Raw genomic sequence first — 18,571 nt, forward strand, 5'->3', positions numbered from 1 at the left:
ACATACCCTGCTCAGGGTCTGGTGTATAGCAAGTACCCTGTCAAGGTTAGCCTTCAAAATGATAAATATAAAACTGCAATTTTTTTAAAAATATGGGGTAAGTGGCTGGTGATTATGCTTCCAAAAACAAATAGAAAATTATGAACTTTTACAGTTCCAGAAAGATAAAGGGGCTAGTACTATTAACAGGTAAATCATTGTCTTTCATAGAATGACATTTTATTTGCCTGTGGTCACTCCCTCAGTTTACATTTCATCTTTGTTATCTTCAGAGCCCCCGGTATTGCCATGGGAGATAGAATTGGTAGGATGTCTGCCCTGATCTCGGGATGATCTACTAACAGGAAGTAGTTTTAGTGACTGCAGGAATGGAAATCATGAGTGTGGCTCCCACAAGTTGTGAGTATGAGGTCTGAGTGAGTCAGTCAGGGGATGCTGTCCTCTAACTAACCCTCCCCTCTCCACTTCTGCCTTTTGAGTTGCCCTGCTCTGTGTTATCAGACAACACTACCGAGTTAATTTGCTTTCCTCTGCCAGACATCTCTGTGCTGATTAATTTTTATCTCCAGTGAGGACGAAACTGGAGAGCTTGGGTGTATTCTTAGTTTCTGTACTTAAGACTGAACTTGCAGCGCTTCTGAGGAATATGTGGAGTGGTTATTATCCAGGGGAAACTATAGAGTATTCATTAGGCATTGTGCACTTTCAAAGGAGGACTATTTTTTTTAATCAAAATACATTTTAATCTTGTTGCTGGGATGAAGTGGCAAAAGACATTTAGCCCTAATTAAGCATCTGCCAGTAAAATGAAATATGGTTCTGCCTTTTAATTATCTACATTTAATTTGCTACTTTCAGTAGCATGTTGGCTTGAAGACATCTAAGCTCCCCCAAGAAACGGAGGCACAGTTCCCTGAAAAGTTTCCTTGTATCTCAAAGTTTTAAAACTCCAAATATGGATCAGATTCATGTGTCTTTACCAGAGCCTTGCCCTAGACACTGAGCTAAATACTGGGTGAAGACAGAGCCTTCAAGTCAAAGGTAGGACGGCAGCCATTGCCAGAAGCTTTTGGTCATGCTGTGGAGAGGTTAGAAGCCCCTCTTGTGTGATCTTGTAGCAGTCTGTGCCTCTGTCATAGCAACTGCCACATCACACTGGGACAGGTTGAAGTGTCTCCTCATCTAGCCTGCAAGCTCCTTGAGGACGGGAATCTTGATCATTTACTTTGTCCCAGTATCTTCAACACCTGGCAAAATGGCAAGCACATATGAGGCACTCGATACAACTTTTTGAAAATAATATACGTTGTAAACTGTATGACATCTTTGACCTATTTCCTATGATGTGGAACCTGCAGCAAAATAATAATCATAATAATAAGAATAATAATAGCATGGTTTTAAGATGAAATAAGATAATGTATGTGATGACATTCATAAAAGTAAAGGGCCCTACAAATGGTATAATAATCAGTAATGATAATATGTTATTCAAAATATGGGGGAACTTATTGTTCAAGCCTATTTTCTAGTCTCTAAACCTGGGCTAGTAAGAGACAAATGAAAAACATCTCCTTATGTAAGTGGTGGACTCACTTCCTCCATCTGAGTGGGCTGTTTTCCGTCTTCTTAGGAAACAGTGGAGTAAGGTGGGCCTATCTCAGAGCCAAATCCAGGCACCAGAGGTACTGAGATACCTAAGGAGATGACGGTCTATTAGAGAAGGCTCTTGAATAGGAGATGGTTGCTTTTCATAGGCTGTTTGATTTTTTTTCCCTCTCTCCCCAAATTGAGCAAGGCCCCATGCTACTCATGAAGTTGTATTAGAATAGTTCTTTGGGGCTTTGTCTGTGGAAGCTAATTACATAGAATCATTCTCTGGGTTAATCCCCAGTCATGAAACATCACAGTGCAAAAAAAAAACCAGGCACGGAGTAGGTATAACACTGGGCTAAAATGGTCCAAGGAGACAGGCATAGTGACTAGCATGAGAAAACAATTCACCAAAGCCTAGTCAGCTAGCCTCTCACTGCTTTGGTGTGGTTTGGGAATATGACAGGAGGAAGAGAGCTTCTCATCTTTTTTCTTGAATCTAGTTATTTACTTTAGTAAGCCGAGTATCCTACTACAGAGAACTTCCAGAGATTGGACATCAAGTTGTGATGAGTGGTGCATCTGAGAACTGGTTGGCAGCAGTGACCACGGCGGGGCTGCTGATGAGCTTCGTCGAAGTGTGATAATAAGCAGTAGATCCGAGGCAGGGGGCAGCTGTTAGTAGGCACTGTCTGCAGTTGGCATGGTGCTGAATGTTAAGTTCTCTTCCAGAACGCTTTTCTTTTCTACAGAATAAGTTAGGACTAGGACTAGAGCCCTTTTATTAGAAGCTGACCATAAATAAATAATTTTCATCCTTTTTCTCTCTCCATTTCTTCCCTCCTGTCTTGCATATTTCTCTTCTTTGAACAGTGAAACATATAGCTTCAATTAGTTTGAAAATTCCCTTTTATTCTCCCAACAGGATTAGACCTGCTAAGAGTAACTAGTGTTTCCTTTCTGATAAATAAGGGGATTATGGCAATAACTGCTGTCAGCATTTTTCTCATTTAAACAAATAAAGCTGACAAATGATGAAGTTCTGTGCTGCTCTGTTATGTTTAGTACATGCAGAGCAATTATTCATCTGTTGCCAACATTCGTCTCTCTACAACTCAACCATCCACAGCGTAGAAAGCTTATTAGCATTTCAGTTCCATAGTCATATTTTTATCTTCTGTAGGACTCTCCTCCATAACAAAGGCTGATAGTTATAATCGCCCAATAATTTAAAGGGTTGGACTTTTCCGTGCCCATTAGTTACACAAGTTATCAGGTACAATGCTAGTCTTATTTATGAGATGCCATCTTCTATTTGCCTGGAATTTTTGTTCCCCTGCAGCATTTCCTATGAATAAGTTAGCTGCCATCTCTTGAGATGGAGAAATAGATGGTTATCGCCGTAACGCTGTTGGATGAGCTTCAGTGCAGGAGCGTGGGGGGAGGTGTCCTGAAATAGAGCCGTTTTAAATGAATGTTTCTCAGGTGTGGTTTCTCGTGTGTGTGTGTGTGTGTACACACACACATACATTTTTACATGTATATATATATATTTATGCATATATATAATACATCACTAGAAAGAGCAATAGGGAAGATTTGCAAGAGAATATACTATTTAAAATTTTTATTTTAATCAGTAGTTATTTGTGGGCTTCCCTGGTGGCGCAGTGGTTGAGAGTCCGCCTGCCGATGCAGGGCACACGGGTTCGTGCCCCGGTCTGGGAAGATCCCACATGCCACGGAGCTGCTGGGCCCGTGAGCCATGGCCGCTGAGCCTGCGCATCCGGAGCCTGTGCTCTGCAACGGGAGAGGCCACAACAGTGAGAGGCCCACATACTGCAAAAAAAAAAGTTATTTGTTATAGTGGGGAAAAGTTATAATAGAGACAAAATATTTATGATTTCCCAAAGGTTTTCCTAGCTGGGATGGTTTGACAAGGCTAAAGACCTCACGTTAGAAGGAAAAGGCCTAATCCAGAGAGACACTATACTTTTTTTTGTGGGGTGGGGATGGCGGTGGCGGGGGGGTAGTGAAGTCACTTGTGGCCTTTTAAGGAAACCTGATACGCTGATGCTACCTGAAGCAAAATACACCGTGTTTGGATAATACTTGGTTGATATTCATTCTGCTTCTCCAAACCCATGGGGGAACCTCTGTGAGGGACTTGAGACTGAGCCATCGTAGTGCTGAAATCGTGACTTCAGCATTGTCCTTTCAGCTGTGTTTAGTCTGAATGAGAGGTTGCCAGACTTCCTGACATGAATGGGGTGAGATCAATTTTGACCTTCGTGGTGGGGGTCTGTGGCCTACTGTTACACTTTCCAAAACAATTGTGTGGTTGTCCATGTATAATAACCGTGTTTTCAAGTGTTTGTATTTGATGCTCTGACATCTTAGGGTCTTGCTGACCCTGGAGGGACTGCCCTACCCAGGGCTGACTAATTCCTAGAGATAGCAAACAACTGGCCCAAGAGCATGCCTTTCATATGCAAACCAACCGATCCAGAGCTTTATCCCCAGCCCCTTCTGCTGACCCATAGCCCCCTGCCCTAACCCAGTACCAGACAAGTGGGGACAGCTCTTCTGTCCTGGAGCCCCCTGAAATGATGCAGACTTGCCAACTCTAAATCTTTTTACCCTGCCTTTCTGATTCCTTCCCGTGGAAACCACAATAAAGGCTCTTGCCCACAGTCCCCCCTGCCCCCTCTGCCTCCTGACCCTGGTGCTTCCCTGTGTGGCCCTGGGTGCTTTGCCTCTTGTTTCTAGGGATCTGTGAGTGTAAACTTACTCTTTCATGATGCGCATTTCTGTTTGAGTGTCTTACCTTAGCTCATTAAAACAGGCCCCATGTACCCCTTAAAACACCATGATGCCTAGATTAAATCATAGCACATTTTAAGGTTTGGATGGGGAACTCTCTGCTTTATAAATATGATGATCTTGAACCATTTTGAGATGGTGTTTATCTTCATTTGCAGCCTAGAGAAAGCTGATGGGTTTAGATATTATAAGATGGAGAAAGTAAAAAAATAATACATATATACACATACACATATATATACACATATATACACACATGTATAAGTTGTTTGTGTATGTATATATATATATATATAAATTCCACATTAGCTTGAACACATTTCTGACCTTCTAAGCTTATCATGCTTCTTCAGTGAGACCTGATTCCCACATGGTTGGCGTATCTTGCCTCACAGGTCTCCCCATCACATGACAGGGGAGCTCAGACATATCAAAGTTACTCCACCTGGAGCCTAGATGTGCTGATTTAGGGTTTTCTCTCCTCTCTTGCACTATTCAAAGTAGATCATCCACCATTTGTCTCAAATCAAAGCTGTGAAATATAAACCAAGTCCTCTTGTCTACAGCCTAGCTCCTTATTTTTGTTTATGCAGCCTAACTTTAAAATGTCCAGTATGGGTGTCACACTCCAGTCTGCTTTCTGTCCTCACAAACTTTTTTGTAATCTTACTTCCTTTTCCCTTTCCCTTCACCTGCCAGCTCCACCTTCTCCTGGTCCTCTCATTCTCTCTTTTATTTAAGTGCAAATTTAAAAAGGCAGCCACAACAATAACAATAAAAACCCCTCCAAGGCTTCTTTCCTATTCGATGTAGGAGATGACTTTCAGGACTCTTACGTCTCTGACAGGTAAAAGGCATGCTTCTGCATTCTGCAGAAACAGAAGAAATGTGAATTATCAACTGTCATCAAGATGATTTTCTACATGCGGTACCTCCTACAAATTTAGAAAGTCTGACTCAGATTGTGTACATGGTGATTGATGTGGCCATAAAACTCTCATCACACACTATAAATAACATGTTATTGATTGGGTACAGGGGAATGTTTCCCAAGCCTGACTAATCCACCTCCGTTCTTGTTCTTTAAATCCTACCAGCACCCAGGATATAATCACATTCCACCTCCTCCACCAAGAGTCTCTGGCTCCTTTTGACTATACTGATGGTTCTGTCCCCTGAATTCCTTTTGAACGTAAAGGAAAAATCATAGTTATGCACCTAATTTTTCCTTAAATGTTCCATGCATTAGTCTTATTTCCATAATTATGTATAAGTACCTAAAGTACGAGGACAGAGTCGAATTTGTATGAGGGACCTGTGCAAAGTGCTGGTTTGGGTGTAAAACACATCTAGCTTCAAACCCTGGATCTTCCATTTACAGGCTGTGTGATTATTGACAAATGACTCTCTAAGTCAGTTCTCTTTTCTGTAAAGTGGGGATACAGTAGCCTCTGCTATGTCAGGGCACTGCGGAAATGTAAAGGGTGAATAGGCTAAAGGCTTATCATGATGCTGGGCACTTAGTGCAGTTCAGTAAGCATCGCCTCCTTCTCCCATGCTGCCTGTCTCAGGGCAGGGCACAGCCTTGGCAGATGCCCATTAGCTGGAGACAGCATGCTGATTATAAAGGCTGCTCCCCTGTTTGTGGTGATTTAACTGATGCTATTGAGGAGGGCGTCCTTTCCTCCTTGGCACTTTATGTGAGGTGGCTATCCTTCCCAAAGAAAGAAAGGCTGATAGTCCATGGCTGGAGGTTTGGAAGAAACTCAAACTCCTCAGTAAGAAACACCAGGCAAAATTTTTAACTATTAGATGGGAATGCAAAGATACAGTAGTTAAACTAAGACATTGACCTTGTCATTTTTTATCTCATTTCCCAGGTGTATCCTTAACCCCTCTTTCTGTGAAAGCCTCTCTTTTCTTCACCTCCTCATTCTGTTGCTCCAGGGACCTTCCAGGGTTTTCAGGGCTTCAAGACCAACTTAGTTCAACTTGTCTGCATCCCATTTGTTGTCTAGAGTTTTGGCTTTTCCTTGGATTCCCAGCCATTCACCCATCCCATGCATGTTCGCTGTCCTCTCATTATTCTAAGCCACACGTCTAGAGTGACCCTCTCCTGCTGCCATACCCAGGGGTGGGAGCACTTCGAGGCTCTTGGAACTATGTCCCTGGGGTTGGTTTGTTGAGGACTGTTTAGTCTCTAGAATCCCAGAAATTAATTTGGTGCTACTTTCTTCATGGTAGATTTTACACCAAGAAGGACAAAGAGGGGGGAAGTGGTGGGGAGGGATAAATTGGGAGATTGGGATTGACATATACACGCTACTCTATATAAATAGATAACTAATAAGGACCTACTGTAGGGAACTCTTCTCCATACTCTGTAATGACCTATATGGGAAACGAATTTTAAGAAGAGTGGATGTATGTATATGTATACCTGATTCACTTTGCTGTACAGCAGAAACTAACACAACATTGTAAATCAACTACACTCCAATAAAAATTTAAGAAAAAACAAACAAAAAAACCCAAAGATATTTATAAGAGCTAAAAAAGAAGACAAAAAGCATGGTGTCAAGGTACTGTGAAAATGATTCTATTGTATGGGAACCACATTGGCTGATGATACTTTACACTTGTTCTTTCTAGCCTACTCAGCAGTTGGAATTTAATTAGCAGTAATATATTATTGTCAAAGTAATTAAAACTTCACCTTGATTAAAAACAGAATGGTTTAATTAACAGGAAGAGGTTGGGCTGGGCTTAACTTTCCGTTTGAGAAATACACCAGCCTCAGTGGATTGGTTCTATTTCCTCTGCAGGCCTGAAGGTCCGGGAGGTGTTTATCAACGTCACCAGGCAGCAGGTAGAGGACTTCCATGGGCCCGAGGACTATTGGTGCCAGTGTGTGGCGTGGAGCCACCTGGGGACCTCCAAGAGCAGGAAGGCCTCCGTGCGCATAGCCTGTGAGTATATTCTGGGTGACCTTCTTGTCCTGTAGGAGCACAGACTAGCCTTCCATAGAGCTGAATAGCATTTGGACAGTCCAGGTGCTTCTGCAGAATAGGGATGAGAGGATAGCAAGACACCATCAGAACCGTCTCCACCTCTACTCAATTCACTCTTTTAAAATTGTATTTTAAATGTTTGATAATTTCCCCTAGAAGACAATCAGCAAATCAGTTGGGCTAAGAGATTCTGCCTAGGTTGCCAGAATGCAGGTGCCTGCACAATACCAGGAAAAATGGTTTCCGAAAAAGAAAAAAAAAAAAACCCTGCAAATGGATTCTGCTGTTGATCATGAATGACACAGTTCAAGGGGCATTGATGAGAAAAGTTGAGCTATGACTGTTTACTTCACCAGCAAATCTGTGAAAATAAGACATTAAAGATTAAGGGAGTTTTATAGCCTCCTGTTAAACCTCTTTCCTCTGAATCTTAAAACATGGAAATGGGCTTTAAAACTGCATTTTTTTGACCCAAGTAGGACTGAAAAAAAGACGCTTGAGGGAAAAAAAAAAAAGAAAGAAGATTGCCTTTCAGGAGAGTCTAAGATTTCTTTATCATGTTTCAGCATCAGCGTTTTTATCATCTCAAACATGTTTAGAAATACACCAACTTCCTTTCTCTTCTTAAATGTATCTTACCCACCCCATGGGTCCCAATAAAATCTCCTTTGTGAGCCCAGGAGTGTTACCCCTCCCCCAACAAAGAGATGGAGGGCAGAGATGGTTATTGTTTTTTTTTTTTAATGCTGCTTTTGAGAGTACCCTGAAGAATATGGGACAAGGGGGATTTATTTAAGGACTCAAGGAATTCTTTGTAGCAGATGTTGATGGTTTAGGGATTAAGAATAGGAATGAATTGCTCTTTGCAGAGACGTTTATGTTTCTTGGAAAATGAAATCTCCTTGTCAGCATATGCGTTTCACCTTCATTATCCTGGTGGTCTGGGAGGCTTTTTCCTGGCTGTTGACTGGGTCCTAGGAGACCAAGGAGGACCTTGCAAGCTGTGCTCTTGATGTAAGAGCCATGGGAAATATTTTTCCTATTGTTATTTAGTTAATTTTAGCCCACAAATACTTTCTGACAGGTCAGTTGAGAAAGGGAATGTATTTGATTTTATTCTTCCTTAACAAGTCCAGCTTTGTGCTCCTGGCATGGCCTCGCCTAGGCTAGCCAAGGTGTATTGTATTGTAACATCTTATGGAAGAACCTCAACAAACTTTTTGGCCAACCCAGTATTTGATCCTGGTCAGGGTGAGGCAGATTATGCTCTGGATCCTGAAGAAAGGAGAGGCAAAACCGTGTAGGGAATTTCAACACAAGTTCCCTTGATTTCCTTCTCAGTGTCACTTTCCCCTTCCTCTTTTTCCTCTACTTCTTTGAGCCCCACATGACCTATTTTATGAATTCCTATGAGTAGCATCTCATTATCTGTCCGTCTCTAATCTATGTCATCTCCATACTTGCTCACTTCATTCCTGGCTGTCACGTGCCTGCTAGAAACCTCCAGAGGTTTTCCCCCTGCTTATAAAGTTTGGCAAAGAATGGCTCAGAACCATTTTGCTAATTTCCCATAGGCTTTTTGTTTTTTGTTTTTTTTGTTCGGTACGCGGGCCTCTCACTGTTGTGGCCTCTCACTGTTGTGGCCTCTCCTGTTGTGGAGCACAGGCTCCTGACGCACAGGCTTAGCGGCCATGGCTCACGGGCCCAGCCGCTCTGCGGCATGTGGGATCTTCCTGGACCGGGGCACGAACCCGTGTCCCCTGCATCAGCAGGCAGACTCTCAACCACTGCGCCACCAGGGAAACCCCTTCCCATAGGCTTTGATTGTGTACATTCTACTTCATCCTTCTAAACACTTTAATGTTCTGTGTTTCACCCTCACTTCTCTGCCGTGCGCCTTTGCTCCTAGAGTTTCCAGTTTGATAAATGTGTACCCTGGTAGCTGCGAACCCAGATACTGAAGTCCTGTTGGTTTCCAGTTCCTAAATCCACTACTACTTAGTGTTGTGTTGGTGGACAATCGATTCATCTCTGTGTCTTAATATTATGATAAAAGAGTGCTGACTTCATAGTTATTGGAAGAGTCAGAAGTATTGATAACTATAAAGTGTTTAAAACCACACCTAACACGGTGTTAACTCTTATCAGTCATTAGCTATTATTTTATGACATACTTGATCCTCTGTAGCCCGAGCATCATTCACCAGTAAGTGTGTTAATACTTAAACTAATTGAACTGAATTACATTTCTAGTACCTTAGTGATTTTTCTGTGGCTCATGGCTATATAGACTCTAAAACTCCATTCTAGGCCAGCCCTAGGTATCTGATTCTCCCAAGTATGATAGGATCACAGAATGTTTTTAAAAAATGGAAAACACTTTTCTATCACTTCCTACTTTTTTAGAGTCAGCTGATACTTTTGTGGTACTAATCTTGCAAATGTCTTCAGGGATTAAAAAAAATTTTTGTCATTCTTATGTATGATATGCACATCTGAATATGATAAAGATGTGATTTTTAAGTAAAAAAAAGAATATCCTTAAAGCCTGTATTATGCAGTTAGCTTAATATAATCTCTAATATCTACAATATATTTTTAATCTCTTTCTGTGTAGCAAGTGACAGATTTTTTATTTAAAATTATTTATGCAAGTCAAAACATGATTTGTCATTAAATATTGCATTTGACTTGGGGACTAGTATACATTAAAATGTACACTGAGGGCCTCCCTGGTGGCGCAGTGGTTGAGAGTCCGCCTGCCGATGCAGGGGATACGGGTTCGTGCCCCAGTCTGGGAGGATCCCATATGCCGCGGAGCAGCTGGGCCCGTGAACCATGGCCGCTGGGCCTGCGCGTCCGGAGCCTGTGCTCTGCAACGGGAGAGGCCACAACAGTGAGAGGCCCACATACTGCAAAAAAAAAAAAAATGTACACTGAAATTAAATACATTTATTGGCATCGAAAGTGGAGGGGAAAAACTGCCTTTAGGACCTTGCTTGGAATTCTTTTGATTTGCTTGCAGGAGGGGAAAAAAAACACCACTTCTTATTTTTGTGTAACTTTCATGTTTTATTGAAATAAGCGATTTCTCGCTGCTATTTGCAAGCACTTCCCAGCAAATAACACATTGCACATGAGGATAGTTTTTATTCCCAATAAATGAAAAGCCAAATTGGACATAATTGTCACGATATTTCTACTTTTTTTTTTTTTTTGCGGTACGCGGGCCTCTCACTGTTGTGCCCTCTCCCGTTGCGGAGCACAGGCTCCGGACGTGCAGGCTCAGTGGCCATGGCTCACGGGCCCAGCCGATCCGCGGCATGTGGGATCTTCCCGGACCGGGGCACGAACCCGTGTCCCCTGCATCGGCAGGCGGACTCTCAACCACTGCGCCACCAGGGAAGCCCCTATTTCTACTTTTTAAGATTGGTTTTTGAAGTGCTAAAGACATCTTCATGTGCTAAATAAGGATTTTGATATATGAATGTAGCTTACGAATCTGACAATTGTCTTGAGGGGACTTTGCAAAATTAGTATCATTTTTATATGATTCATTAAATTATTGTAGTTCAACATTAGAGCTCCTTATGCTTCCTGCGTTTAACCAATGATCCATTAAGAATTTAACAGTTTCAAAAATGCAGTGGGCAAAACCTTCATGGCATCTGGGCCATCAGCTGAGGGATGTCTTGTCATGATCATGTTAGCTTATCTCTATAAAAACACCAGGAAGCTCGCTGGCATGGTATCGCTTAGAGATCATTCGATTTTAAAGGGGAACAATATAGACACAATTATTTTATTTATGTCACTCATATTTTTATTGAAATGGACCCACCTGGGGTATCAGTTAACTATGCAGATTCCTGGCTTCTACCCCAGACCTGAGGAAGGGCCGGGGACGCTGTGTTTGTATGAAGTTATCCAGGTGAGTCTATGACCAGGTATCTGGGGGACAGCTTGGCCAGGAACAGTGTTGCTCAAATTTTAACACGTATGCAAATCAGCTGGATTCCTATTGAAATGTAGGTGATTCAGTTAAAATGATTTGGTATGTCCAGTCCAAGGTCCGAGGTCCTATCATGTCTAAGGGTTCCCGGATGATGCTGATGCTGCCAGTTGTGGACCCTACTTTGAGTAGCAAGACCCTTAGAACACCTTTAGGAAGCACTGTTTGGGAAATACGGATTTAACCCATAGCTCCAATGTCATCATTAATAGCTGAGAAAGTGATATTCAGAAAGATTAGGTGGCTTGACCAGAGGTCCCCCGGCAGACATGGAACCAGATCTTATATTCATCCATTCACCCTCCCTGGGTGCTCTTGCTACCAAGCCATGTTGATTGCTTTCTATTAAATGGGAGTTTGAGAACCATCATAGAAAGATAAGTTCATGTGCCTTTGAGCATTTCCTTGAGGAAAGCAGTGATTGCTTTCCTATTCTGTTTCCGAAGAAATTGAGTTCCTTTACGTGGTCAACTTATTATATATATACACATATACATACACACATATATAATACATATGTGTAATATATATACTTTATATATATGTTATTATATATTATATATATTTTTATATATAAATCATGACTCATTGCTGCCTTAGTGGCCACAAAAAAATCAGTACAGATTTTGTTGTAGTAGCCAAAGTGCCTGTCATCTGAAACCATTTTCTTTTCCTTAATAATTCCACCCTGTGTCGGAGAGATGATGGTTGCCCGTCCAATCGCCTGGGGCTGGAAATAGCTGAGGCTCCATTTCAAAGTGATTTTCTGGAGGTAAAATAAATAAATAAAGCCACCCACATTCACCCCCACCAAGTTGGCAGAAGTCCATCTGCAGATAGTGGCTCCCACTGGCCTCCTCTCGTTTGTCTGATTCAATCACGCTGGAGGAAGTCGGGCTGCTCTGGCATCTGTTATTTCTGCTGCTGGACAGTTGTCAAAAGGAGGAATATTCAGTTATTCGTAGTTGTTTATTCTCATGGGTGAACATTTGGCTGCTTAGCTGTTGCCGCTTTTCCCTCTTCTTCATCTGCGTACAAAATGTTTGGCCTCTATCATCACCCCTTGGTCGGGCAAACTCTTATTATTATTTTTTAATAAATTTATTTATTCATTTATTTATGGCTGTGTTAGGTCTTCGTTGCTGTGCACAGGCTTCTCATTGTCGTGGCTTCTCTTGTTGCAGAGCACAGGCTCTAGGTGCACGGGCTTCAGTAGTTGTGGCACAAGGGCTTAGTAGTTGTGGATCGCGGGCTCTAGCGCGCAGGCTCAGTACTTGTGGCGCACGGGCTTAGTTGCTCTGCGGCATGTGAGATCTTCCTGGACCAGGGCTCGAACCCATGTCCCCTGCATTGGCAGGCGGATTCTTAACCACTGCGCCACCAGGGAAGTCCCTGGCAAACTCTTCTTAACACCTGAGCCTTTTCTTCAATACGGGAGTTGGGGTTGGGGGGATGAGGGAAACCTTGGCCTGTTACAGTCACATAGCAAGTTGGCCACTTGGGATAAAATGCAGCAGGAACCCATTGTTCTGCTGATTTTTTAAGAAAAGGAATCTATAAAACATGATGCATCCTGAATATAATCTAAATAGATGGCTTATTTGAGCCACTGCTAAAATATCTATACAGTCGTGCCAAGAATGAGTGAAGAACTTAGAGAATCTCATTTAAAAGCTATGAAACTCCCTACTTAATTACAGGCCCATAGCGAAAACAGTATTATTTTAATTTGCTTTGATGGGGGAGGGCGGTATCTTTTTTGAGAACTTAGAGGAGATATCCAACTAGACCTCAGTTACGGATCTTGGCTTCATGGCTTTGATAAATAATTTCATCTGTTAAAAACTGTCCATAGCTCCCTCTTGATGGCAAAATTAAATATAAAAACACACATCGGCACGTGTGTCTGGTGTTCCATCAGCCGTAACCTCCGTTTTCCGTCTTATTACCCATTATATCTGTACAAGCATACTGGGCTCCAGCTGAGTTAGGACAACTTAGATTCTGGGACATGGACTTTTCTTTTTCCTTGATGTGCTCATATCCTTTCTTCTTCCTGGAGTGTATTCCCAGCCCCATCTCGCACTCCTGCCTTTCCCCACCTAATTCCTACATCCAAGGTCTGTTGTGGATACTGTGTCCTTTATGAAACCTAGTTTAGCAAATCCCTTAATACTAATTGACCTCAGCAGCCTGACATACCAACTGAGCCCTTAAAAAAAGGTCCCCTCCAGCATCTCCAGCTTCAAAATTGATAAAACCTAAATATCCACCTTTGAGCACTCCTAGCATTTCTTTAGCACTTCTCCCATGGCACTTATTATCATTTTCCCAGAATCATGGTTATCTTGAAGTTATTTGTGGATTGATTTTCCCTTGTTAGATGGTAACCTGCTTTAAGATTCCGTTGCATGACTCTCATTGTCTTGACCTCTGAGCCTAGTAGGGAGCCTTATCTATCACCTTTGTATTATAGATGTTTGTTTGGTTTGAAAGGCAACCCTATCAATGCTGGATATGGTTCTGTGAAAGGGCATTTGTGAGCTGTGTGCCATGATTGTGCCATGGGACTAACATGGCAACTGGCTTTTTAGCCAATCCATAGCTCACAAGGATGCTGTTATTATAAGGACCATCTTTGTCCTCCCTGGCTTGTGAAGTACTCCTAATGTTTACTGCAGTAAAGAAGAGGTCTTAAGGGAATCGGGAGTAGGTGAGTCATCACAGCCCTGCGATGTGCAGCATGTGGCCCTGAGAGCCCCCAAGGCCTCCAGCTTCATCTGCACTTTTCCCTTCCTTCCTTTTCGGAGCATGGAATTTGTTCAGAGGTTATGGAAAACATGTTAAGACCAATTCTCAGCACCTGGTAGCAATTGCACAGAAGTTTAAAATCCTCCTTCCTCTTCTCTTGGAAGAATGTGGCCAGAGTGAAGAGAAAATACTATCTACTTGGCCAGAGGTTGGTCTTTCTTCCCTTTGGACTGAAATTAACTTCTATGAATATTACTGAAAGATCTGAGAGTCCAGGCCTCCTGATGGAGTTGCACACTACACAGGAGCATGTAGCCAAGGAAGGGGATTGGCGTTGAAATGCAGCCTGTGTTCCACTAGGCAGGAATGCCCCCCCAGAACGTGGCTACAACCACATGAGGGTAGGGACTGGTTTTTCTTGCTGCTGCTTTATAGCCAAGACCTGTGTTCTCACAGGTGTCCAGTTTACAGAAAGGTGCCACATAGGTTGGTGACAGCAGAACTGGGTACAAAATTTGTGGTACTGAGTGCAAAATGAAAACCATAATTCGAAGACACATGAACCCCAGTGTTTATTGCAGCACTATTTATAATAGCCAGGTCATGGAAACAACCTAAATGTCCATCGACAGATGAATGGATAAAGAAGATGTAGTACGTATATACAATGGAATATTACTCAGCCATAAAAAGGAATGAAATTGGGTCATTTGTGAAGATGTGGATGGACCTAGAGTCTGTCATACAGAGTGAAGTAAGTCAGAAAGAGAAAAACAAATACTGTATATTAACACGTATATATGTGGAATCTAGAAAAATAGTACAGATGAACCTATTTCCAGGGCAGGAAGAGAGATTCAGATGTAGAGAATGGACGTGTGGACATAGGAGGGGAAGGGGAGGGTGGGATGAATTGGGAGATTAGGTTTGGTATAAATACACTAGTATGTGTAAAATAGATAGCTTGTGGGAACCTGCGGGATAGCACAGGGAGCTCAGCTCTGTGCTCTGTGATGACCTAGATGGGCGGGGTGGAGGAGGAGGAGGGAGGTCCAAGAGGGAGGGGCTATATGTATACATAGAGCTGATTCATTCCGTTGTACGGCAGAAACTAATGCCATACTGTAAAGCAATTATTCTCCAATAGAAAAAAAAAAAGAAAAGAAAATGTGGGTCTCCTTGTTCAAAAATTAAGCATTTCAAGACATCAGATTAGACCATTAAATCAAGCATGGGGCCCCGTGTGACCATACTGGTCCCACACCCATGAAGGTGGCCATAATGGCGGTAATGGTGATGATTCCAGAAATCACCTTATATGTGTACTGCTATTATAAGAAGGAAATAATTGGCCTGGAAAGGCTAGAGACATATTCACACTGATTCCACATGGAATCAGAGACAAGATTCGTCTGTTTTTCCTCCAAAGCCAGAGGCTGCATCACGGGAGCTAAGTTTCCAGACGGCACATGTGGGGTCAAGCCGGCAGCTAGACATGCCCATCACGGAACATTACTTCTGTGGCCACATTCGCCTGCAGTCTGTACAGAGGCAAGCAAGGGGCGTGTGTCTGGTGGCGGTGATACGAAGAAGGAATTACTGTATTGGCTGAGTAGGTGACTAATGGGGTTTTCTTAAAAAGTTATTTTGACATTGGGCTTCCCTGGTGGCGCAGTGGTTGAGAGTCCGCCTGCCGATGCAGGGGACATGGGTTCGTGCCCCGGTCAGGGAGGATCCCACATGCCGCGGAGTGGCTGGGCCCGTGAGCCGTGGCCGCTGAGCCTGCGCGTCTGGAGCCTGTGCTCCGCAACGGGAGAGGCCACAACAGTGAGGCCCGCATACCGCAAAAAAACCACAAAAAAACAAACAAACAAAAAGTTATTTTGACATAATTCAGACTTGCAAAAAGTTTCAATATAGTACCAAAAAATTCCCTTAAGCCCTTTACTGACAATCTTCAAATGTTAACATTTGACCATATTTGCTTTGGCATCGTCTCTTTCTCTGTTTATCAGTATATGTATTTGTATGTAGACAATTACGGTTTATTTTTTGACTTGTTTAAGATTAAGTTGCAGACATGATGCTTCCTTTCCCCTAAATACTTTATGGTGTATGTTTTTAAAAAACATATCTTCTGGGGCTTCCCTGGTGGCGCAGTGGTTGAGAGTCCGCCTGCCGATGCAGGGGACGCGGGTTCGTGCCCCGGTCCGGGAGAATCCCACGTGCCACGGAGCGGCTGGGCCTGTGAGCCATGGCCGCTGAGCCTGTGCGTCTCCGCAGCGGGAGAGGCCACAGCAGTGAGGGGCCTGCGTACCGCAAAAAAAAACAAAACAAAAAACAAAAAAACCCATATCTTCTGACATTACTGTAGTATATTTATCAAGAAATTAACATTGATACAATTCTGTTATCCAATCTAAAGACCTTATTCATTTTTCATCAGTTGTTCAGTGAAGTCCTTTATAACAGTAACAAATCCTAGATCATGGCTTACATTCAGTTGAGAGATCTCTTTAGCCTTCTTTAATCCAAATCATTGCTTGGTCTTCCCTTATTGTTCATTACATTGAATTTTTCAAGTGTAAAGTCAGTTATTTTATATAATGTTCCTCACTGAACATGTAAAAAGGAAATAGCAGTCACCTAGAAGGGACTGCCACTGGTCAAAGAGATCATCGTAATGGTTGTAACTCATTAAATAAGAATCCATGAATCTACACTGGTATATTTTTTAAATGAATATGAAAATAAATGGAGGGAAAGAGACAGCTCTTCCTTACAATAAATGAATACATATAGAAGGAATGATGGAAATGGAAAATTATTTAGCATCTATCGTAAAGTTAATTCAGACAAGTGTCATTGGATGCTAAAACCAGTGGCTGAAAGTTTTAGGAGTAACAGGATGTTTACAGGATCGCAGAGTATCTCTTCACAAGATACTGATGAATTACAAAGGGGGAGTTAGTAATTTAGCAGTAGAGAATCCTTCCATATACCACCTTAATCAAGGGGTCACAGTTGACATCACCAGCAATGGGACAAATCCACAAATTACTCCTGATGGGATAGAACAAGAAGATAACATCACTTCAGTGATATTCCTCCCAAATATAGTTCGTCTGTATTTAACCATAGGAAAACATTGGACAAGCCTAAAATGAGGAATATTTTACATAATTGGTCATTTTTTAACTGCACACGTCTTTCAAAATGCCAGCCTGGTGTAGGCACACTGCTGGGGTGTTCTGTGGATATAAGAATCCACAAGATAGACAAGCTACATCTTTTTGAAAGTCAGTGGTATTCCCTTTGAGGTCAGTAAAATATAAACATGAACACAATTATGGAAAAAAATTTTCTTGAATTGTGAAGATGCAACTTGAAACGTCAAAGCCATTTTGTGCATGCCACATCTTTTTAGGCTCCATCTATAAATGCCTTGGGGATATGAATTTATCTTCCTCTGCCAGTGGGGGCACTTCAGTCGAGAGTATGAGTAACACTGAAGTATAAGACTGATTCTATGAACAGAGTAGGGTTATATCTATGGAGTTGGTATAAATTATGCTACTTTTGCCTAACGTGTACACAGTTGAGTACATCAGCCTTAAAGATGAGAACTGCTGGGTAGTAGTGCATTACTTTACAACATATCCTACAGTAGATGATGAAAAAATTCTCCAAATAGTATTCCTTCATGTTATTGATTGCCAACTATTAGTTACTGAGAAGAATTTGTAGAAATATGGCCACCACCTTTTCAGGAAATCTCAGTTTGTTCAATCTGCCATTCTTGTGAAATAAAGCTTAAACTTCCTGGAAAATGGCCATTTCTCTAAAAACCTCAGTGGAAGTTTAATAGGAAGAGGATATAGATTTTACTTCAATTCAGCTCTCATTTTCTCCACCGAGGAAACCTTCTGACAGATAATATGAGCAGACGATAAGCAAACAAAACAAAACAAAAAAACACAAAACAGAAATACAATGTATCTTTGTTAATCTTTGAGGACGTTTTGAGCCTAGTGATATTATTCTTAACTTAGTTTAATATCCCTCTACCAGGATAAGTAAGGACAAGGGTGTGCATTCTAGAAACTTGTTAAGTGTCAAAGAAATGCTAACTAAGGTGTGGAAGTGCCGAACAGCCATGAATAATTGTCTACATGTTCTAGATAGCATAGCAATAAATAAAATCCCATCCTTTCTTTTGAAGAGTTTATACTCTGGCGAGAGGATAGACTTATCAAACAAGTTTTTTCGAGGGAGCGCGGTTAGATAAGCACAGGAGCTCACCGGAGGTTCAACTTATGGATCCTAAAGGTCTGTGATATACTTCCTTCACTAATTCCTTAGGAAGAAGGAGGGTTAACTT

At 42.0% G+C, this 18,571-nt stretch overlaps 1 protein-coding gene across 2 annotated transcripts in view; it reads left to right on the forward strand.

Annotated features, from left to right (window-relative positions):
* The window catches only part of UNC5D (unc-5 netrin receptor D), a 620,692-nt gene that overhangs the window by 354,790 nt on the left and 247,331 nt on the right, over nucleotides 1–18,571 (forward strand). For both annotated transcript variants that reach the window (XM_060085992.1, XM_060085993.1), the window contains exon 3: nucleotides 7,242–7,385. In XM_060085992.1, the coding sequence (XP_059941975.1) occupies nucleotides 7,242–7,385 (144 nt within the window). The remainder of the gene's footprint in view (nucleotides 1–7,241; nucleotides 7,386–18,571) is intronic.

Source organism: Mesoplodon densirostris, chromosome 20 (genome assembly GCF_025265405.1).
Source record: "Mesoplodon densirostris isolate mMesDen1 chromosome 20, mMesDen1 primary haplotype, whole genome shotgun sequence".
Classification (NCBI taxonomy): Eukaryota; Metazoa; Chordata; class Mammalia; order Artiodactyla; family Ziphiidae; genus Mesoplodon; species Mesoplodon densirostris.